This window comes from Rhipicephalus microplus, chromosome 9, assembly GCF_043290135.1.
Source record: "Rhipicephalus microplus isolate Deutch F79 chromosome 9, USDA_Rmic, whole genome shotgun sequence".
Classification (NCBI taxonomy): Eukaryota; Metazoa; Arthropoda; class Arachnida; order Ixodida; family Ixodidae; genus Rhipicephalus; species Rhipicephalus microplus.
This window is the reverse complement of record NC_134708.1, coordinates 31657736-31682436: the sequence shown is the minus strand read 5'-3', so window position 1 is coordinate 31682436 and position 24701 is coordinate 31657736. Positions and strand designations below refer to the sequence as shown.

General features: G+C 44.2%; 1 protein-coding gene across 1 annotated transcript in view; it reads right to left on the bottom strand.

The window, feature by feature from the left end:
• LOC119163675 (uncharacterized) overlaps positions 1–24701 on the bottom strand; it is a 64064-nt gene that overhangs the window by 30242 nt on the left and 9121 nt on the right. Inside the window, exons 2-4 of the mRNA XM_037415729.2 lie at positions 23266–23394; positions 8503–8666; positions 4528–6271 (exon numbers count right to left, since the gene is read on the bottom strand). Of these exons, the coding sequence (XP_037271626.2) occupies positions 4528–6271; positions 8503–8666; positions 23266–23394 (2037 nt within the window). The remainder of the gene's footprint in view (positions 1–4527; positions 6272–8502; positions 8667–23265; positions 23395–24701) is intronic.

Below are 24701 nucleotides of genomic sequence, written 5' to 3'. Positions count from 1 at the left end.
GAGTTTACATAATTGTGCAATTTTGTTAATTAAATTAACCGTATTGTGGCTTTCTCAAAGGATCTTAATGCTTGTTTTGCATGATATGTCATGAAATTCTGAAGCTGTTTTAACAATGGCTACCTTTCTATTAAAAACCTATTCAGACAGTATCAGATTCCGGTCATAACTAATCAGCTCATTTCCGATTCAGTCCTAAGTTAGCTTTTTGTGCACCCCTGGCAGATACGAATGTTCTGGCTTCCCTATCACAGCTGTAAAGTTCACACTGGTGATAATGATGTGGTCTGCACAGCACCTCGCTTCGACAGCATACTGTGTTTGTCTCCTTTTGTGTTGACCACTAGCGGTCCTTTGCACACAGCACAATCCAAGGATCATTATTCAAGTTTGATGACAACATGCATTCTTGTCACGAGCAGCAAACAGGTCAAAAACCAAGTTTATCACACTAACGAGGTCTGCATTATTGCTTTAACTCTCTCTTACACACACAGACATATTATATATAAAGATACTAAAATGCTAAAAAGTCTTGATCAATCAAGTTTACATAAAAAACCTCCACACTACACAAAAAACTGACATTTGTGATTCAATGACCCACAGTATTTTCTCGTTGAAACAACACAAAACTCTATTAAAATCTATGCAGGGTTCGTACAGGCTTGAAAAGCGAAAATTCAAGGATCTTCAAGGACTTTCCAGGACTTGTTGCAAGTTTTTCAAGGACTCAAACCAGCATGCTAAGTTTGAATTTTTCACTCTAAAATTTTCAAAAATTACCAATTTTATTGCACTTACAATGTATGGATATCGCATTTATAAAAAAAGAGTGTAGTCTTGTAACTTCTCCCATCCTCTCCATAGGACAGGGCACGATGTCATGTCGGGAAGTTATGAGCTGATGGGCTTCAACGGACATGTGCAGTCAGGCCTTAAAGGGGTCGTGCCACAGTATTTATGGCTTGCGCGCTCTTTGCTGCAAGCTTGAATTATAGCTCCAATAAGCACAATACACCCACCAATATTCATTTATTCTCGCTATATAATTTGCCGCCTTTTTGATATGGACAATTTTCAGTTCCTGTTTGTGGGGACCGAGTTGTGCAGGTACATAGCAGTGTAGCCGACTTAGCCACGTGATTCCAAAGCTTTGCGCATTTCATGCCGAGTATTGTCAGCTCTTGCACAGGTGCCACACAAGCACTTGCAAAACAAACTTGCCGCTACCTGCAGCAGCCGCGATTCTTTCCAGTATGTACGGGGCGGAAGTCCGGAGGCCATTCAGCTGACTACAGGTATGGTGTGACATCACTAGAACTTTTGTAGCCCTTCCTGTAGAGCTAGGTGAGTGCTGGACGTGTTCCCGATAGGTCTCGATTAGAAGGAGCATATAGGTACACTTTGGAAGCGACTTAAAATATATTTTTAAACACACATGGTGCTTGCTACAGCCTTAAAATTTGACGGCATCATACCATCAAGAATGCCAGCTTGTGCACAGTTGACACTCGTAGCACGTTGCTCAACAACTAAGAAGTAACAACTGGGACAGTGGTTAATTTACACTAATCCTGTGGATACAAGTGTGTTCTTTTCTAAGACCGTTCTTGATTTGTTTTAGCAACACGCTTCCAGTGTCGAGCTACGACAGTAGTTCACCAGCACTCGTCCTCTGCACTTTCTTTTCGTGCGTCTGTGCCTGAGAGGTGCAACGCACGTATAGGATTGCTTGCACTTTTTCGTGTGACATTCTAATTTCTTGCTATCACAATCACTGCTTCACCCTCGCCAGAAACTAACTGTTTTTTTCACATGCACTTTTGCGAAATGGGATCATGTGCAACCACGCCGCATTGATACTTCAGAAATGAGGAGTTTGACAGGTTCACACCAATGTACCATATTTAGAAGGTCGTGATGTCGATATGACAGTGCACTGCTCAGGAAATTCAAGGACTTTCAAGAATGGCAAAAAATTTTCAGGACTTTCAGGGGCCTTGAAAATTCACTTTGGAAATTCAAGGGTTTTCAAGGATTTCAAGGACCTGTACGAACCCTGCTATGGAAAAAAAAAAAAAAGCCACACCACTCTTGCCAAAAATCGTTTTAATAAATGTACCAGGATGCTTATAAAGCACCACGGTGCCGAAAGAAAAAACAATAAAAGACACAGCCGCCATACCCCTCCCCCTAAAATTGTTTTAATCAAGGTACAACTTGCCATGATTGCACAGAAGAAAAAGATCAAAACAGAGGCACACACCCCTAAAATATTTTAATCAAGATACGGCTCGTCCGGTGCCAAGAAAAAAAGAAAGAACAAAAACAGAACCACCCCCCATAAAATTGCTTTTATCAGGGTACGACTCACTATGGCACTAATGGATACACTGTCACCCCTCGGCAGACGCCTCTGTACAGAGTTACACTATCCGGGGTGAGAACCAATTGTCAGCCGACAACTCGGAGACGCACAATACACAGCCTACTCTGCCATTAGTTATGCACGTCATGTCCACTGTTCTCCACATGACTTTTGTTTCTGAAATCGTCTTGCTTTCCTAGTCATTCCAGTCAGTAATCGTTTCAACATTGCAACACCTTAATCAAAGAAAACAAACAAAAGAGAGGAAAAAAAAAGCCCTGCATAGTTGAATAAAGAGCGCCCCGTCGTTGGACAGCACCACATAAAATCTTGCATAATAAAAATTAGTTTTTTTTTTTTAGATGTTTCAAATATGCATCCGTATGCTTTTCCAAGACCCCTTAATGTTCCGCTAAACAACCACCAACAACTTTTCAAAGGGCCAGTAAACGACTCTGACTTCTACACCCCCCCCCCCCCCCCCTAAGGAGCTCACAAATTCATACAGTAAACCACTGAAATCACATTTTGAGAATATCACAGCACTCCCTACGCTTCTTTCCTAAGCCTGTCCCATCTTCCTCGTAGATGCAGTGGCAAAATCTTGCCCATGGGTAACGTTACGCACCCCGGAGCTTGTCGATTGGTCCTTTGCACTACACAATGTCCCAGTGACCCAAGTAACGCAGTTTTGGATACACAGGCCACATTTTCATTTTCGTGTGCCGCCCTCTGTCATTTTGTAGAGCTCGAGACTACCTGGAGATGCAGTATTGCCTGAAGGAAAGGGTCCGAGATGGAGAGGTGTTTTGCCCCTTTACCACTAGGGGAAGGGCGCACACCTCAACAGTGCCCCGCACTCCTCACACCGTGCTCCCTTCCATCACTGCTATCACAATGGCACAGGCGGGAGAAATATTGCCCGATCGTTGGCTGCGTGCCGATGACATATCCCTGACAACGGGCTATGCAGGCGAAGTGGGTGTAGTGAAAAAGGGCTACGCTTTCCTCTATCCGCGGCAGAAAAAGGGTGGGAGGGATGAGCCAAAAACTGAAACTAGCAAAAGAGAGCCATTCTGAACCTTGTCACTTCTTTATTGCAGCACCTATTTGTGAAGTTCTTGTGGCAGTGTGCTTACATTGTATAGGTGTGCAGTTATTTCAACACTAGAAATTTTCAACCACAATGCTTTTTACTGGCTCTTTCACATTTTAAGTGACCCTGCGTCGTGCTACGAGTGGAGGTTGCAAATTCAAAGAAACATTCTCTTGGCCTTTTAGTAAACCTCGACCCCTCAGCGGTTGACATAACACCAACATGGTTGTCGGCTCATGCTATTCACGAAAACAATCTGCCAGCATGCTCACCCCTCTTCCTCCTCACTCGGTGAGGAGGAAGAGGGAGCACTCGACGAAGAAATGAGACGAGCAGACGACTGGGAAAAACTGAAACGAGCGAGGAACTCTTGCGGATCATCAACTCCATTATTATGGCACAGTGTCGAAAACTTTTCGTAGCTACATGTTCGCTGTACACTTGTGCACAACTATATTTCCACCTCTGGTTGATTTAGAGGCCCTTCAAGTTTTATTTTACCCGATGCTATTTCTCATCTAACACTGTACACTTAACGAATCATTTGCGTTTAAAATTGCAGAGACGTGTAAAGGTGATAACAAGGAGGGCCACACACATTGCAAGTTAGGCACCCGTGTGTCTTCTTCGTCATCCTTCTCTTCGAAGTGTCTGCGCTAACTGTTGAAGATGTGTCGAACCAAAAATGCCAGAAGTCAGCTTCTTCGTTTGTCTACTAACAATTTCCTCGGCAATGTCATGTGACCTTGAGAGTAACCTTAAATAAATAAATAAACAGTATGCAAGAGCAAATGTGACACTTCTTCAGAGGAAGCGAACACCTATACAGAGAATTTTACAGATGACTAGTCTGCGTTGGTTCATTGTTAACAGCAGCGCGAGAGAATCACAATGGACAGAGACAAGTGAACATGCACTGTCTCTAGATCACGCTGCAGTGTAACAATGATTCAGGAATATTTTGTACTTTCATTGGTGGGCTCTGAGGTGACCTATGATTTGAAAACGTACTTCCACCAAGGAGTTTCACGGACAGCCGCATGAGAAACGCAGTTCTCACCGCTAACGGAGGAGTCTGCCTCTGGCCCCAGCGAGGTGGCAGACCAGTGGGGTTTTGTACTCTGTGCGCAGGAGGAAGAGGCGGATGAGGGCGACGAAGAAGAAGGCGAAGAGGAAGAAGAAGAAGGCGACGGCAGAGTCCTCCGGGTGCTGCCGGCTCCCATTGGGTGCTGCAGTTGCAGCGGCGTCAGCACAACTGTCGGCGACATGGACACGGGCACTCGCACGATGCCACCGCCGGACAGCAAGCTAAGCTCCCGCGTCCGCTCAGCTCCCTTGTCAGCCCGAGCCCTGGCCCCGCGGTAGCCCCTCCGAGCGTCGTTGCCGCCCCCACCACTTTCCGCACCATTGCTTGACCGTGGGGATCGTGGCGGTCGCTTCTTGGGAACTGCCTCTGGTTTCCGCGGGCTCACCACCACCGCCACGTTCGGGCCACGCAGGGAGATGTGCAGTGGCGGAACCCGGGGAGGCTCGCCCTGCGGCGAAGGTGGTGAAGACGCCTCGATCTCCGTTTTCACGGGGCAGGTCCTCTTAGAGTCGAGCTTTAGCCTCAGCTTGAGCTTCTCGCCTTCTGTCGGCGGCAAAGACACACGAGACACCTCCTCGCGTATAGGTGGCTCAGGGTCGTTTGAGGACTGCGAAGATGTTGACTTTCCGATGCCGGAGTCCGTGTCCGAAGATGGGTTGCCTGGATCCTTGCCGCCGGAGCTTCCATCGGAGAGGCTGCGCTCCGAGTGGCCTCCATTCTCAGAAGACTCCGAGGTCTCGAGGTCCCGAACAGCCGGTTCGTCGTCCTCTTCGTCAGAAGGCATGGGTTCCAGGTGGCCCGTGAAAGGGTTGATGAGGTGAGTGGTCGTGCGACTCTCGACAGCAGCGGGGGGTGAAGGAGGAGCCACAGAAACTGTCGCCGTCGGTGGCGCCGCACGGGGTGGTGAGGCGGGAATGTGGGAGGACAGGGGGTAGCTGCGGCTGCCAAGAACGTTAGCAATGTCGCAGCTCGGGCTCATGGGGGGTGGCGAAGCAGGCGAACCAGGTGGGGAACAGCCCTCTTTGCCCCGGCTGCTTTTCGTGGGCCTGCGCTTCCTCTTTGTCGGCTGGCCCGTGTCCAGAGGTGGAGGCATCATCGTCTTCTGCGGGCCACTGGACCCCGTTTCGCTCTGGAGTAGGTTCACCAGCAGCGGACTAGACAGTGCCACGTTGCCTCGCGTTGCATTGCCGAGCCGCTGCGCTGCCCCAAGTGCCGCGGCTAGAGGAGGTGAGGGTGAGAATGGAAACCTGCTCCCGCTTGTCGTCGTGGCTACTGCCGCTGCGGCGGCCGCCGCGCTGTTCTGCTTCATGGAGTGAGTCATGCTTGCGAAGGGAAACGGCGGACGTGTCTTGGCGCTGGGCCGCACCAGTCGCGACGAGCCACTCGAAAGAAATGGCAGCGGTTCCCGCGGTGGCGGGGCGACTACGTTGGGAGAGCGAAAGGCACTGCCGCTGCTGCCGCTGGTTGAAGTGGCCGCTGCAGCTGCAAAGGCGGGACTCCTAGCCTGGATAGAGGGAGGCTCTGCAGGCGTAGTGGTGGCAGAAGAGGAGCCTGCACGACTGGATGCAGCTGCGGAAAGAGCTGGGGATGATGATGGCACTCCAGGCACGTGCGGCGATGCCTGTGAGCCCTGCTCACTACCCTCTTCCGCCGCCTTCTGGATGATGATTTCCTTCGGTGGCTCCCCATAACGACCAGCAAGCGTAAGGCTGATGATCTGCACACAGGAATGACAAGAGGAGATCAGATTCTGCAACTTGAACTGTACTCAACAACCCCCCCCCCCCCCCCAAAAAAAAACAGATGTGTGATCATGAAGGGTGACCCTGAGGCAAGCCTCTGCATAGTGACTAACTGAAAAGCACAAAAGAAGCAGGACAAAAGAAAGAATGTACACGAGACAAGCACCAACCTCGAACCAGCATTCATTCAGAATCGTGCATGTGCTTGAAACTAATGTAAATTGAGGTTTGAAGTCGGTGCCTGTCTAGCGTACCTTCTTTCATTTGCCCCGATTATTATATCCTTTTCAGTAAGTCACTATGCAACTTCATTAACTTGCCTCACTTGTCTGGAGCATTCATTCCTTCCTCCCACCACTGACCAATATTCTATACTCTTTTTTACCACTGTACTTCAGCACTGCCAAAGCTACGGGGTGGGTGTAAGAAAGAGTCACGTTGTGCAGCTAAACATAGTCCCAGATATAAGTGCCTCAAAATTGGCAGGGTTGGCTGAAATTGGCGTTTGTCACATCAATATGTTGTACGTTTATTTTTCTTCACATTTATTTCATATGCATTTAATTATCCCAGTCGCTTATCGCCAGTAACTGTGCTTAAAAATTAACATGGCAGCACCCATGCAGAAGTGACCGCCCACTGCGCTGAAAGCAATACACAAATGGTGAAATCAGCCATCAATTAGTTTCATCTTACTGTGAGGATAAAGCATCAGGTACGTGTTGTTATTAGCGAGATACGCTACTTGCTTAGCCGCACCTGCTAAACCTAACGCATTGAGGTTGTGCTCGAGCCATGTCGCCAGACCAAGAACGCTGCTTCTCCAAATATCAGACATGCAACTTGGCACAGGATACCGCATGCGACGGAATTTCCTACGGTGGACACAAAAAAAGTACCTTGCAAAAATGAGAGAAAGGGAGCGTTGCAGTGGCAGACGCGAAGGAATGCGTTGATGGAGAAGCAATCATACGAAAGCAACAAACAGCATTAGAGAGAAACAGTGACCATCCGTCTTCCTTATTTAATAAGTTGAGCGTTCAGATTCAAGTACAGTTTGTCCTAAATTGAAACAATTGCACCTTTCCAATTGTTTACTATCTAGTCACCGATGTGACACATTCATACCACACAAACAGCATTTTGTGAGTCTCCGCAATGCTACATCTCCAAGTTACCAAATTTTTTGAAAGAGACAAAATTGCTGGCCCAAATTAGTTGCTTGCTTTAATGCTTTAGTGTATTTTCAAGTTAACAAACCAGCCATATCAACCGCAAAGAGCGCGTATACACAATTTGGCGAGCATATGCCACGAAGATGGTGAGCAGACGACACGGGCCGGATGAATACATGTGGAGGGGCTAATCGCCCTTTTTATTGGCTGAGGGGCCCTGTAGACTCTAAAGTGCTGAAGGGAACTTCTGAAACAAAAGTATTGCTCTTTATTAATGTGCAGGATAGCTTAAATCTTTTCTCAACGAAAAATCTCTTAGGGTGTCCCATCTGGTCTGACCCTCCATAGAGAGGACCCGAAAGCAAGCGAGGGATTAGGAGAACTGTATGGCCCTATGGTAACCTGGTAATGTAAGCATAACGTTCTACTAATTCAGCTTAGTGTGTTAAAGTTTAGAGCAATTTACTGATAACGTACGCTGAATTATCAGACATGTCACACTAGAAACCAACAGGCCAAACTATTGTTTCTGGCCTACTACGTATCTAGGGTTCTTTCTTGAATTCTTCAACAGGCACCTAAACCTAAGTACACAGGTCCTTTTAGTCTTTCCGATGAAAATATGGCTCTTGCAGCAAAAAATTTATCTCATAGCCTTCAGCTTGCTAGTGCCATAATCAAGTGGTCAAGCCGTTTTTGGTGGCGAATTAAAGTTTAGAGCAATTTACTGATAACGTACGCTGAATTATCAGACATGTCACACTAGAAACCAACAGGTCAAACTATTGTTTCTGGCCTACTACGTATCTAGGGTTCTTTCTTAAATTCTTCAACAGGCACCTAAACCTAAGTACACAGGTCCTTTTAGTCTTTCCGATGAAAATATGGCTCTTGCAGCAAAAAATTTATCTCATAGCCTTCAGCTTGCTAGTGCCATAATCAAGTGGTCAAGCCGTTTTTGGTGGCGAAGGCAAGAACGAGTGCAAGCAAACAAATAATCAAGCATGCGTGGGACAGTCACAAGTGCTCACCTGATCTCCCTCAACCTGGACCGAGAGGATGCCCAGTTCTCGGAGTGCCCGGTCGCCACGCTGGGCCAGCTGCCGCAGCCGTAACGCCGCATCACGGGGGAGTGTGAACGTCACCCGCACGCTGTTCCACGGCTCCACCTTCTTCACCCACAATGGCTGCTCCTCTGCATTTAACGACATCGACCATAACTGTCAGCCACCACTTACCGCACGTATCAAACCAGAACACACAGAGGCCGAGGCTCTGATCCCAGAGCGACATAGGTGAGCACAACATCAAAGAGTTTCCTATAAGTACACTGGACAGAGCTCTTGCGCTAGTGTCTATGGGAGCTGCAACGCACGGTGCTTCTGCCAGCATGGGAATAATGGGCAATACGCGTACTTGCCTAGTCCTCGTTCTTTCGGCTCCGGTTAGCTCCGTGTGACCTGTATCTGCTTAGCCGCAATACAAAGGTCAGCAAAGGTTTAGCAGTTACGCCCCACCATCTGAAATTTTTTTAGGCTCACAAATTCAAATCGGCTCACGCAGTTCACAATGGTCCATTCTTTTATTCGAAACAAGACCAAAACACAGCAATAAACGAAGGCACTAGTGCGTTCGGAGCCTGCAAGTACGAAGACTAGGCAAGACTAGGCAAATTTGTGTACTACCCATCTACGCCTGACATAACGTAATGTCGCTACAAAGTTTATTTAAGGACACAGGTTAGGCTAAAATGTTTGGTGACAACCGAAAACGTTTTTTTTTTGCTTATTTGTAATAAGGCCTTGCTTAACAATAACCAGTGCCTCACAGATTTTTGCGCCCTTTGATTGAGCCAGAAGGGCCATGTTTCTGAGCCTAACTGACGAGCAGCCCAACCCCTTTTTCTAAAATGGTGCACAACCTGAGCTTTTTGCGTTAAGGAAATTTCTTTTTAAAAAGTATGGTAGAATAAATGGTATATGTCAGTTAGCGCAATATCTTAGAAACAGCTGCAACTATTTTAAAAACAGCTGCAACTATTCCTATAATATTTTACATGCTCATAAAAAATGCCACTGGGTATCAAGTGACATCATTTTTCTATGCATAGGTGGCTTATCCTATTTTTGCCCACTTCCAAATTTTAAAGGGGGTGCACTTATTCAATGTACCTTTCTCTGCAAGTACCGAAAGGAATGTAACCATATTCAGGCGTGTTGCTGTAGAGACTTTTAAGTTACATCTGAACTAAAAAGATATTGCATTTTAAAGAAGATTTTGTAAAAAAAAATTAAAATACTGCTTGTACAATGCCACGGAGGGTATATCTGTGTAATTTTTTTGCAGCTTCCCTTTTTATAAAATCCACAATTCTTTTTTTAGTTCAGATTGTTTCTAACTTGTTGTAGCTCACACATACAAAGTGTCATCAAAATCGATTCAATACGTTTTGAGAAAAGGTACACCAAAGTTGAAAAATATACAGAAAACACAATTTGAGAAAAATGAAGTTTTGCGTGTGCATACCGCTCACTCCAGACCGCGCGCGGCCCACTTCGGTGCAACATTTAAACTACTTGGAGCGGCCGCTAGACGTAGGGCTTTACGCATGTTTGTTCTTCAGAGTACAGTAGACTTTTCGTTGTCAAAATTGCAGATGTGATTTTTTGGGGGGTTTACCCCACCATACCCCCGTTGAATATCAATAACTATAGTTTCACTGACCTTAACAGGCTTAAAAAAAAAGTGTTCCGACTATATTGGGACACGCATGACATTTGCCAGAGTCTGTTGGCTTTATGTGTGCGAGACATTCATGAAGACACGGTTCTGTACATTTATGCCGAGCGTTTTGCACCAGCAAGATACTTTTATGATGATGAATAAAGGAAACTCTCTAGAAATCACAGAATAATTAGAAATGGACACGTTCGGCTACAAACGAAAATTAGACTAGGCGCACTTTTGCGAGCACTTTAGCAAGTAAGCTTTGTCCTCATTACGCATCGCCGCAACATCAAAATGTTACCTGTAATGAAAATGAACATGCTTTGATTGATGTGAAGGTTCTACAAATCATGATTAGGAGTATATATGCCTGCCCAAAATGCAGAGGAACCGTGGCACACGTACAGAATACAATGCGCTGTGCTCTTTAGAATGGAAACCCTCAGAACTGCCACACGTTTGAAATCGTTCTAACTTTCCAAAAAGACCTGCATGGCTCTAGCAAATATTTTCAGGGCCATCTGACATATTACTGAGGCACAACGCCGCTGTATGGTTGGGCGAGATTAACCGCTATGAAGAGTATTTGGACATTAGAAAGACAGATGATATGACAGAACAAGCCAAAAAACAAAGAAAACAAAAAAAGTGAGAAGCTGATACGTGTGACTATATGGAACACTGCTATTAATTAAATTGTTCAGTATATCTTTCTGAACAAAATATAAAATAAACTTGTTTTTGCTCCTTAACTGCCAATATTTCAAAATGAATTATTATTTTTACTACACTTGCCCCATGTTCAAGATAACTTGAAAGCACAGAAAACCCGATTTTTTTACCAGAATAAACTACACATAAATACAAAGCTTCTGAACTAGAATAAAATGGTGCAATTATGCAGGATAGTTTTCATGTTTTTTGGAGCTTTTCATAAAGAATAATGACAAAAATTACTTGTTTGACTAAAAGAAATTGCAAAAACGCCAGCACATGAGGTACATACACCCAGATATACAAATTATCACTTATAATGAAGTAAATGAAAGATAGCTCTGACACAGACAGAGTGCTACAAATGTATGTTTATAACAAACTTTTGGATATAACGAAGTATTTTTGTAATGAGCAGGTTTGAGTGTAATTCTAGTTCCATTGCAAGAAGAGAACGACAAATAAAATGAAACAAACCCGAATGTTATACATAAAGTAGTTTAGGAGAAAATGATTCTTGAAGAAGATTTAAAACAGAACGAAGATACAGGGAATCTATTTTCATGATGTCTACTTTGTGAACATGTTCGATTCGGCCTACCGTATAAACCGAAATATAAATCGAGATTTTTTCAATAAAATAATAAGCTAAAGTCGCCCCTCGTCTTATATAGCGGTGTCTAGCCGAAAGTGCGACGCTGTCTGGCAACATATGTCTTGCATGTGCTTGTGAAGCCAGACGCGGCCATATCCGCATCCAAATCCAATCGCAGTCTGTTTTTTTTTTGTGTTCGTGATTTGCTTCCGATCTGTTCCGAGTTTTCGCTCCGTTTGACATTGCGCTGGATTTTTAGTGGCCTTTTTTTTTTCGTTCACTGAATATGTCTAGCGGTGCGAGGAGGCAGTAGTCGGCTGCGTTTAAACTAGGTGTTGTTAAGTTCGCAGAAGCGAACGGGAATATGGCTGCTCAGCGCCGCTTTGGTGTATCAGAAAAAAGCGTGTGCTATTGGAGGGCGCAGAAAAGAAATCTGCAGATGTGCAATCCTCGAAAAATGTCGTTTCGTGGACGAAATGCCGTTCATCCGCATCTGGAGGATAAGCTAGCGGACTTTGTGCGGGAAGTTCGTGCGTGCTCGCTGCCAGTGACCGTGGATACCATTCGCAACAAAGCCCTGGAACTCGCTCGGGAAGGTGGGCTCACGAGGGAAGAGTTTCGTGCACCGAACTCTTGGGTGCGTCGATTTATGCGACGCACATCTATCTGTCAAAAGTTGCCGGAGGAGTTTGAGGACAAGCTCATAAACTTTCAGCGCTTCGTAAACCGGCTTCGGGACCAGAACGACTACATGATAGGGCAGATTGGCAACGCCGCTGAGACCCCCAGGTGGTTTGACATGCCTTCGTCAACCACGATCACGCAGCGCGGCGCCAAGTATGTGAAGCTGCTGTCCACTGGCAACGAGCGCTCGCGCTTCACCGTCATGCTGGCATGCACGGCAGATGGTAAAAAGCTTCCGCCCTTCGTCATTTTCAAACGCAAGACAATGCCGAGGGAAGTGTTCCCGCCCGGTGTTGTCGTTCGCGTTAACAAAAAGGGATACATGGATGAGGCCATGATGCTCGAATGGATACAAGTGGTGTGCAACCGTCGGCCAGGTGCACTGCTGCGTCTTCGCAGCATGCTGGTGTTGGATGCGTTTCGTGGCCACTTGACCGATGCAGTGAAACGCGCACTCGGCGACGGGAAAACGGACCTTGCCGTGATACCAGGTGGTATAACGTCCACCCTCCAGCCGCTCGACGTTGTACTAAACAAGCCGTTCAAGGACCGAGTGCGGCTGGAATACCAAGAGGTCTGGCGACAACCACAAGACACCGACGGGCCGCCTACAGAGGCCTCCGCTTGCGACTGTTTGTGGCTGGGTGCTTCCCGCCTGGCGCTCCTTGCCGGATTCCATGGTGGAAAATTCTTTCAAGAAATGTTGCATCAGCAACTCGCTGGATGGCACTGAAGACGACGCACTGTGGGAGGCGGCCAGCGACAAACTCTCGTCTTCAGAAGACAGTGGTGCTTCGTCGGACGAATAGGAGCAGTTGCGATGGTGGTAGAGGGGAGCTCTGACGATCGGGATGCGGTGCGCCCAATTCGCAAATAAATGTGGTTCGGCAGTTTTGGGTTGTTTTCCTTTTTTTTTTTTTTTCGTTAACCTGAACTTGGGGGGTCGACCTATATTCCCACTCGGCCTATAGTCCGGTTTATACGGTACATTGATAGGCCGGAGCTCGCAAACAGTGCACCGCCTGTTCCTGGTCTTTATTCCGCAACGTCACTTTGACGCGACGTAGCTTTCACAACTGTTGACACAAATGAGAAAGACAGAATGGGTTTCGCCACAATGAACGCTGCAACGAGATCCGCTTCTCTGAGTTCCTTGGTGGTGTTTAAGGGGGCCGCACCGTTTGAAAAAACAATCACGAAAAAGTTGATTTTTCTTGAAAACCAAATAGTACTCGCGTAGTGTGTCTCAAACTATTTGTTCTGAAAATATGAGTGTAATTCATCGTAAAAGTAGGTAAAATAAATTACATAACAAGCCACAGCAGCCAGCGAGCGCTAAAAATACCCCCTCCCCCTCCCCCCCATACTTTGCGTGCTCGCAGTTTACAAACCATGGGGCCTAGCGCTGCCATTTTGGTGTTTTGGTCATGAATTCTTGTTTTTTTTTTTTTTTTGCTACCCTCAGCAGCAGCAGTGTCGCTGAGGCGGGTATCACTCATGATTGGGATTGGGGGGCTCTCGAAGTTTTGAAGTCTCCCGAGACTCGAATGCGAAGCCGCGATTAAAGTAAGCGCGCGCCTCTTGAGGAAGTAGGGGATCACGCAGCTCCTGTAGGCTGCTGCAGGCGATGTTGCACCTATTCACCGTGGGGCTAGTGTGCATGTTTCAGCTCAAGTGCGCCTGATTCGCCAAACTCGCTAGCTGCAGTGACTACGGCCTCGAACAGTGCGACCACGTTGTCGACTGTGAATTTGCACACACATTCTCAGACGTGTGACGAGTTAGCCGCAGAAGGTAGCAAATGTGCTGCTACGCAACAAAAGCTCGGTGTTATGCCAGCGGGCGACAAGCTGCGGAGAAAGACTCTACGCGTCTGAAAAAGGCTCAAAAATGGATGCAACGCAAGCAGAAAAAGCGGCAAGGCAAAATAGTCTAAAAAGGCACATGCAGCTACTGTGTAGAGTCATTTTAGAACAAAATAAGTGTTCCAAACTTTTGAAGTTCGTTTTCTTAGAATGACTTTTTTGGCCAGTGACGCTCTTCAGTCAGGTGATATTTCTGAAACCATTATTCTGATTTTTATCAGGTTTGTTTTATTATTTATTTTAATAAATTGCCAACACAAAGACAAATCTGTTTCTTAAGTTTATTGCCTCTGTAATTTGTGATAATCAATTACAATTGCATTGATAAAGCCAAATGGGTAACAACACATCCAGTGCTATGATAAAAATTTTCAGCAAGAAAAAAAAAAAAGTGGCTCAGTCTTGGTGTAGAGAACCCACCCAGGAATCATCATAGTGAAATTCACAGTCCTAGCACATTTACGAATTGACGAGAGCCTGACCAAGAAACTTGTGTGGACTATCCTAATAAAGGGCTGCAACTTGGGAACCAGTGAACATAAATGCATGAAATTTTGTGGTTACTGAAATTGGTTTGCTATATGCCTACCCTGAAAATTTCATAAAAACATTCCAACAAACTAAAAAGTTGCCCTTCCAAGTTGTCTCCCCCCCCCTCCCCCTTAATGTGCCTGCCCCCACGCATATTGCGCTTTCAATAATCTTTAAAAGCGCCGTGCCCATTCAAAGCACCATAGGTCCCAGCCTCCTGCCTCAGAACAAACATTACAGAAAACCTTATTCTTTTATGCGATATGCAAAGTGCATGCATGACTATATTACATTGCCAACATCTTCAGCCCATAACGCCCTTTCATTTTCTACACGAAACCGAACTTTCTGCTGATGAAATCACATGAGCGTTTGTAAGGGGATGATACCTACATACCTACTGTTTCTGGACACCACATGCTTTGCATCTTTATTTTTATTGGTGCTTTGCTTATCTTTTAATGGTTGTATTGTTAAATTCATTGAATAACCTTCGGTTCTCTACTATGTGGCAGGTGCAAGCCATTTCTGCCCTTTAGAAACGCACTACCGTGTGGGCGATGGCAGCTCTACAAAGGATGGCACTAAGTTCTAAAGCAACAGCAGACGAGATGAAGAGCTTTCACGCATACCTATCCAGTGGACTACCATTAAGCGAAACTCGGTTAAACAGAAAAGCCGCATAAACGAAACTATCTAGGCACATTTAGTTGGTCTCCTATATATTTATTAATAAAAACTTTTGGGTAATCGGAACATGTTTTTTTTAGCTTACATCGGTTAAATGAAACTGAAACGGGCAAAATCCATGAAGGGCAGAAGTGGCCACGGTAGTCTAGCAACCATGAAACAAATGCCAAAGCTAGCTTGGCCAAGCCAATCCTGCGATTGCACATGTCCGCGCACACCGAGCAGCAATTGACGCCTCGTCGTGAACTTGAGAACAGCCTTGAGGAACCTAATGCTGAAGCTCAAGATGAGGACCCGTGCTCAAGTAGTAATGAGAAGGTGTGTGATCCCGAGCCCATTTCAGTGGCTGATAGTACGTAAGAGATGCTGTCATCATGTTGCAGCGCTACTTTGAACGTGATGGTGGCACAGAGTTCCTGCCCAGCCTTTCAGCAATGCACTCCTACTATGTGAGAAAGTGCTTGAACAAGGCCAAGCAAATTGTTATCACCTCCTTTTTTTTTCCGAGTCAGCAATATTAGAAACATTTTTTTTCTAATCAACTATAGTAGTATTTTATACTTCAGAATGTTTTTGTTTGTCAGCCATAGTTGGTGCATTTGAAATAAAGTCATATTTCATTCATTTTGTGGGCTTTGCATGAACCTTCTCATAAATGGAACAAATTTTCTTGCCCCTTCGAGTTCCGTTTAAGAGGACTATATTAACAGGTATGCAGTGAAAACTTAGGAGCGTGCTACAACATAGTGTAAACTAGGATCACATTTTTTTCCTTTTTCAGTAATTAGAAGCAGTGCAATGGACTTAAGCTTGCAGTAATATCTAACGTATAGAACCAGAACATAACGATGCAATTTTAGAACGAGCGAAAGAAAAACGTGGAACAAGAATCGACAACAGCAGCTTTTTTTAATCTTCAGTGTCGCCTTTTGAAACATAAGAAGAATCATTCAGAAAAAATTATTTCACAACACCATTTTAAAGCCTCGTGCCCAACCACTGGGTGCAGGACAATATCCCAACATTTTTAAAACATATCTCCCTCTTGGAAATAGAGAGAAAAAAAACTAGAGGCTAAGTTCATGCTTCAAATGATGATTCATGCCTATGGTGACATAAAACCACCATACAGCTATAGTTAAAAAGATACTGCGTAAAACGTTTTACACCCAGACCAATCTGCTTTTTCCATTTTTCTGTGCTGCCCTTTGCCATTTTCGTAGTCTTGTGATAGGTGCCAGGAGAACCGGTATTGCCAGAATAAAGGCCTTCGATATCAAGGGGTGTTCTACAACTTTCCTGACTGGGGAAATTTCGGTGCTTGTATCGTGGCATTGTGAAAGAAGTGGATTGAAAAGATGGGTGCTGAAAATGGTTAACAGAACCTTGTTTTCAGGCAGAAGCTAGTGAAAAAGAATGAATTTAATGCATTTATAACAAAGTGCCCTGTTTAGTAGCTACGTCATGGACTACAAGTAGTGACGTTTAAAGGGAGAGACCACTACTCAAAAAACAATTTAAGATGAATTGTCTATTCTATTGAGTACAACAAACTCAGTTTTTCTCATAATAATTAGACTGGGATTTTAATTTCTCTACTAAAACCACAAAATATTACTTTTGGCGCATAATGAGGGCAAGAAAGCAAAGATGCAGAAGAGTCTTTACATGATGTTTTTTAACAGTGTATGCGGTGAGTGGTCTCTATATTAGCACTGAAATGGATACATATGTTGCTTTATTTATTACAATCTTTTCTAACTTAGGGGCAGATAAGGTTACGTTTGAAGTAATCAGAACAGAGGCGACCTCTTCACACGAAGTACAATATGCTGCGTAAAAGCGATAACATGAAAGGTGTTAGCCGAGAGAGTATTGGCACTTGCCGATGAGTTGGCAAACTACCAGGAATGCCTTGCTTGCTAGGCTGTAAAAATTTTTAAAGTGACAACGGGCGTCTGTAAAATTTGTTCTACCTGATTTCTTTTTACATAAAAAAATGGCTGGAAATGTAAAAATGAAGGTGGTTAACTGTAGCTGCACTCATTCCTGTATAACCACCACATTGAATGTAATGACCATTGTATAACCACCACATTGAATGTAATTGTAAGCTTCAATGACTTGATCTGTATTAGAACAGACAATGCTTCTTCAGTATCTCTGGCCAATCTACAGGGTTTTTCTTTAAAGGGGCCCTGTAAAACGTTTTCAGACAACCCTGGAATGAATTCCGTAAAGGAGCTTGTTGTCTCACGAATTGACCACCACAAAAATTTTTCGAATTGGCCCAGTATGAGCAAAGTTACAAAGATTTGTGCACGCTGCAATTGCATTCCCTCTACTCTTGTCTCAACAAAAGTGCTGGAAGCTAAGCAGGGAGAATGGCATGGGGGAAAGAAAATATGTCATGCACACCTCGTGACCTTGAGCACTTCCTTTGTTTGTTCCTTCGAAAACGCGGCTTTCTGATGCGATCACACATGCAAACTTGGACAAATCGTGGCGGCCCCTGTAAGAACAGAGCGTGCCATGCCCAAATCAGCCAAAGGCTGATGCTATGGCTGTGACACATGGTTTTTAAGCTTGTATCATAATTTGTCGAGAGAACATAAAGCAATTTTAGGCTGGCTTTCAGAATTTATTCTGAAAGCCAGCTTCGGCTCTAAGTCCTTTCGGCTCGTATGTCCTTGGGAGCCTTGACTACTGTAACAAAGTGTCACAGGGCCCCTTCAAAGATCATAAGGTTACGATGAAAGAGTGATCTTAATTGCAATCAAGATACACACAAGCTGTCAGTTGACGTCAAATGAATGGTCGAAATCATACTTTTGATTACACTTTAGGCATATGAAATATCAGCATTTTTGTTGTTTCACACTAGCTAAGGGATGTGCTAATAAACGAGAGATTTGTATTGCACAGTAAACTCACCTTCGAAAAATGTTGTCAGTACCCCTTTAATTTAGCTAGTGATGTGTGTTTCTCGCCCACTGCCACATCATTTCATTTGATAATGTTTGGTGGCTGATATTACTATAAACCATTATGCCATTCTTTCTTACCAGTTGAGTATGTGCACCTTTTCTAGAAATGAAAGGGGGGGAAAAATGTGATAAAACTATGCAACTTGCACAGCTGCAAAGAAAAAACTTAGAATATCAAATGGGAGAGGTATGTCATTTGAGGCAGCACTGGTACTATTGCCGATCACTTCCAAATCGAAGCACAGTGCCACAAAAGCTGTGGATAAAAAAAATTTTTCTTCTGGATAGTGCTGGTCTCTTACATCATTAGGACTGATATACACTCAGATCTCATTATAACAAAGTCACACCAGCTTCTGAAATACCTTCTTGATATCAGAAAATTCGCTATAAATGTTTACCTGTAACACTGCATCTGTGACTAGACTATTCTTCATTTACATCGGTTTAATAATTTGTTATATGCATGTTCATTAAATTGAGGTTTGTGTGTACATACTTTAATCCGTAGGTCAAAGTGTGACTCAAATTTTGCACGAAAATTTCAGTGTGTGACGTCATGGATTTCAAAATGTATTTTCTGCATTTTTTGGCGAGTGACACTGGCTTTAAGAAGTATTTGAAACTTTACATGGTAAGTGTAAAGGCCCCTCGGAGAAAATTTTTTTCATTTTTACTAATTAGGAACTACAAAGGGCCTAGTAGATGCAATTGATACCTACGGCGTCACTGCATTTGATGTGCTGCTGCCCGCATTTTTTTTTTCCGTGTGTTTCCATCCTCAAAACCGTCTTCCTTCAGTAGGTTTGGCAATTTAATTGTGGGAGTAAATTTACTTACATGAAAAATTTATTTCTTTTTGATGTCCTTTTAATCTCATACCAAAGGATGCCTTCAACATGAGTGCTAGCCAATGTAGAAACAGTGCCGAAAAAGCAAAGTCGATTTCGGGGCCAAAGCGAGAAAAGTGTATGAGGAACAGAGCACCAGCAATGCAAAGCAACTTTGTAAAAGTGATAACATGGGCCTCATCACACATCGCTGGTGAGAGAGAAGCCCGATTCTCTACCATTACATAGTGGCAACACACCCAGCGTCTTCATTTGCGCATGGCACATCCTTAAAGGGACATTAAAGGCAACTATTAAGTCAACGATGATTGTTGAAATGGCGGTCCAGAAACCTCATAGTGTTATTTTTGTGCCAAGAAAGGGCCTATTTTGAAATAAAATCACATTTTAGTGGTCCGCATCGGGTCAGTGCACTTCAAATTACCAGCCTCTAGAAGCGGACCGACTGGACCGTCTTATGTCACTGTTGCCGTGCACAGCGTTGCCCGGCTTTACTGCGCTAGTAAAGCAACCGAAAGTAGCCAGAGCTGCAGCTGCAAAAATGGCCTTTGATCAATTTTCCACCATTGGCTTCGAGATTACGGCGTTTTTGTTTCAACTGCGCCCCGCTGGATGGCACCACCTGTCCCGTGTAACCACACGAAAATTGAAATTTTTAAGCACTCGTGCCACTCCCCATAGTAACATCCGGCGGTTCTTTTTTTCCATGAATCAAAAAGAAATGAACAAGCAGCATTTTAGAGCATCTCTTGATGCATGAAAGGTTCTTTATTAAGTGCAGTTAGATCAATTACTAGTGATTAGTTGTAGGCGGTCCGTCTGATATCAACGGGATCATTTTGAAAATGTCCTACTGCGGCGCTTGTGTTCTTGTGCATTTACCTTAAGGGGGCAGATTTAGACATTTTTTGTTTATTTCTTCAGTGATCTTGATCAAACTGCACACGATTATGCAGTTTCTTCTGCTGATTTCAAATATTTAATTAGTTTTCCTATAACTAATCTTGTTCCTGAGATAACTTAAGTTCACACCCTATTGTTTAAGGCCACCATAGAAAAAAAGCGCTTAATTAGAAGCGATATTTAAGATATGCCAACATAGACTAATAACTATAGATTGAAACTATGGAAGAGTTTTCTGTTTTAAGGCCTTTCTTGGTTATTTTGCAGCAAAATGAACTAACCATTTTCAAAAGCAGTTAGAATTGTGTTACAATTTTTATGAGTAATTAATTAAAAGGACTAGCACTCTAAATTCTGCTCCCATACTTGCATTCTACACACATACAGGTTTCCATTACAAAAAAAATTATTGTTGTACCTGCCCTAGCTGCAGAGATATTGAGGCCTCAAAATTGAACAGTTGTAAATTTACTTTTTTTGAGAAAAATAGAAAAAACAAAAAACACACAGCTTCTTCAAAAAGCAACAGTCATGGTTCGCATGTTTTGCAATCCTCATAAAGATGCTCATAAATTCGTAGCAGAGCTTCTAACACAGGTGCCGGCCAATTACAAGGAAGCCTCAAGGTCGGTTCCCATTATTTTGCAGGTTCTGCATGTTAACAGCACCGAGAATCTGGACAGTTATAATGACATTACTAAAAAATTACTACTTCCTGGTGTGTGAAAAATTTGCAGAGAGATAGAAAAATACTTGCAGATACCAAATATGTCAATTTTAAAAAATGAATTATTTTGTCACTTTTTAGTCCCAAAGACCAGTCTGCCCCCTTAATTTCTCGGTAAGTAGGGCACTGTTGTTGATAATATTGTCGTTTTAGATGTTGTCATACATTGAGCTTTCACTCAGACGTAAATTATTTTTGACTTCAGCGTCCCTCTTATGTCCAACTATCCCCAACAAGCCACGTGCCTGTGAAATAGTGGTTAGAGATCAAAGGTGTTCCATTCCTCATGATGGAGCATATCAGCCTGTGTTGTAGTGGTCCGAATATTGGGCTTTGGTACTCGTGGTCCAAAAGTGCAGATCCCAATGTTGGGACATATTTATTCATTTACGCAGATGAAGCACTTCTTCCCGAGCCCCCTTTCCGTCCAGCACCCTCCAGCAGTTACACACAAGTTGCTGGCTTTGGATTGACTGGACTACTGAATTTTTCCAAACCAATGGGTCTCTTGCTTTATTTTTCCTAACAGGATGCACACAATAGCTAGAAACCACGTGACCACACGCGTGCACGCATAGCAAGATAGGAAAGTGTCTAAGTCTCACTAGACACGAATCTCTGAATTTGTGTTCACTAAATACAGGGTCAAGGACATCTCACTGATACAAGCACCTGCTTACCTTTTAATGACCTTTGCAGCAAGACAACTCTACCTGCTGGCTCGAGATCTCACACGCACGTTCTGGTCGTCTACCAGCTTCCAAAGGTGTCAATTTTATGAACTGGATCCTTCGCTCAAGCTAAAGCTACCATCACAACTTTCCCGCTCCGATGCAACACTGTTATGCCGCCTTTGGTTAAGTGTTGCATTTACAAAGGTGTACTCCTTTCGCATTGGTATGGCAGACACTCCTACATGCGACTACTGCGGAGCTGAAGAGACCATCGAACACGTCCTGTGCAGCTGCGCTTGCTACGACACACAGCGATGCCAGCTCCGGATGGTTTTGAATCAACTTGACCCCGGACCATTTTGTGTGCAGAAGATACTAGGACCTTGGGCATCTGCCTCAGTTGCGCAGAAAGCAACTAAAGCACTGCTACTTTACCTAAAGTCAACAAACCTGAGTGACCGCCTGTAGACTGTGTGTGCTCCCCGAGTGTGCTCGTGATTGTGTGTACCTTCTAATCTTTCTGCAACCTCTTTTCTCCCCTTTATCCCTTCCCCAGTGCAGGTTAGCAAACCGGATGTGCGTCTGGTTAACCTCCCTGCCTTTCCTTGCATCTTTATCTCTCTCTCTCGATGGCCTTTTGACTTGCTATGCTTGTGCAACACACAGTTATGCAGTTTCTGGCATTTATACGAGTTGGTGCAAAAAGAATAAGGCAGTGGTTAATGATCCCCACCAGCGCTTTTCCCATCTCCTCTCTGTAGTCTGTCCCAGCTTGTGCTAATAATTTTATCTTAAAGGAGCAGTAAATGCCAGTCAAAGTTAGAGGTTCTTTGTCAAAGGTAAAGTATGTATAATATGTCGTCTTAAGAATGTCTACAACATCAATACCATACACAGCGGCGCTATAGCGATTGAGAAATTGAAGTAAATGTAGGTCACAATTTGCGTCACCAGCAGGACATTCTGGACCACAAGTTCGTAATGTGGTTAGGCCTCCGTATGAGTTATCACTAGTATCCAAACTATCCGTGATACAAGAAAATTTCAGTGCATGAGGAGACTGAATTAAAAAAGACGTGCGTTTTGGCCTGACCCGTGAACAAAACATTTTTTTTTTTTTACATTACAACCGAGAAAAATGCAAGCTCTGTTTTCGCCAGGCTGTGCTTCCCTAAAGCGCCTTGCTCCGCTGCGCTGGCTATTACTATGTCAGAAGCTCACGCATACAAAATATGATTTTCTTATGAATGAACCATTTTCTTTAGACAAAATGAGGACTGCAAGGTTTCTACAATTCCAACTAAAAAATCCACATCAACTTCATGTTTGCCTTTAGTCTTCACTGAAGGACCAGTAAACAACCTTGAAGTCCAAAAATTGTTATAAAGAGAAATATGTGCACTTATGCATTGTGAACATGCTGTTGCAAGATTTTTGCAAATACGTGCTATATTAAGGAAGCAACAGGGATTAGGACATCGGTTGCAGCTGGTTTAGAATTTTCGCGTGGCCCCACATTCTTCTCTCTCGCAAGGAGGGGAAAGCATAGCCCGCCGTCGTGACGAGTTGTATGCGAAGGTCAAGTCGCTCATCGGAGAATTTGCATCACTTCACGTGAAAGGAGGATTGGTCAGGCATAAGAAAGGAGCGCCGAAATTTTTTTTTCCAAAGAGGCTCTGCACGGCGTGCAGTGCTGTAATAATCGGAAAACTTGACCGCCGCTGTCTACTGTACTAATTGCAGAGCTTGTTTTGAGGGTGTAAAAAAAAAAAGTCTGAGCCTGTTGGCTGACCCTTATAAAAGCAATGTTAACAGTTTAGAAAGTGACCCTCAGAGCAGTGCTCACCATCGGAGATGAGTTCCCGGAGGCGCAGCACGAGGCTCTGGAGACGCCCCGGGAATCCGGGGTCGTGCAGGTCCCCCTCACAGGTCAGTACTGTGGTGGCTAGGTCCTGGCCTTCCCCTTCCTCCATATCTGCACACCGCAACAAGGCACTCAGCACGAGCCAACCAAATGCACGGAGAGAAACAGTTAACCCTTTGGCTTTCATACGCTTTGCGGCCGTTCCCCCCATCCCCCATCTAGTATTTCATGGGAAAATTTCCGTGCCCGCACACTGCTTGGTAGGTGCACATGAAGTGCCTTAAAATATGCAAAAAGCGTCATAGAACCAGAAATATTGCTTTATACTGTTAACAATGCCTCACTGCATCAACTGTTTCAGTACACTCGTCGTGCGAAAAACTTTAAAGCACACAAGCATGTGAATGCCTTTCGCATTTTCCCACTCCCGTGACTTTTTTCTGTGTACTTTGCAAACTTAAGCACACCTCTGAGAGATTCTTTACTTTGTTTGACAGGGTCTGGCGAGAAAAAATGAGCCCGCTCGGTGGCTTGTAGGCACATTGGTGAGGCTATGGCAGGCGGACTTTTGTACCACCATGGATCGAAAAAGCAGGCAATGTCCGTTCTTGACCACTAAGAACACACACACACTTACAAGAGGCTTCAAAAATGGACAACTATGTCTACCTAGTGAATAACATATCAAACTGAATGCAAACATTTAGATTATGTGCTTTCTTCTATGAAACACTATCAAAAACAACCATTCTCTTCGCAGCCAGCGATCCGCCAGTCAAAGCGCTTTTCGCCTCTTGATCACGACTGGCAGATTAGTGGCTGTGAATAAGCGAATTAATTAATGCACCAGAGTTCTTCATTCACACTAGGTGAGGAACTCCCCATAGCTTCTTTTTAACACCAAGACAGGTTTGTTTCTAGACATGGACAGATACTGCACGCCTAGACATTTCGTGTCAGTCTCCATTTGTGCTATCTTGGTTTGGTTAAAATGCATGACCAACTAGCCCACCAGCCTGTCCTATCAAAATATGTATTCACGGGCTCCATAAACCAAAATCCAAATCTGCCGTTGGCTGAAATCACAAAGCTCTGCTGACTGTAGTGCCACTTTCGTGCTTTGGTGTTCAAGGCAAAAAAGGTAATGCTGCACTGATGAAGCAATGTGCTTACACTTCCGGCTTGCAGATTATACTGCGGCCGCTTAACCCTTCAACCTTATTTGAAAGAACTTTTCATAGTTCTAAATGGCGATGGCAAATAGCTCTCAACTGTGGCACTACAAAGATAAAAAGACATTTGACCTTTCTTCTCATGTCTTTCAAGAATGCACAGTTCGTGCATAAACATAACCTGCCAGCCTGTGAACCTAACCAAACCTAACCATTAACAACTCACCTATACAAGTGGTATACTAG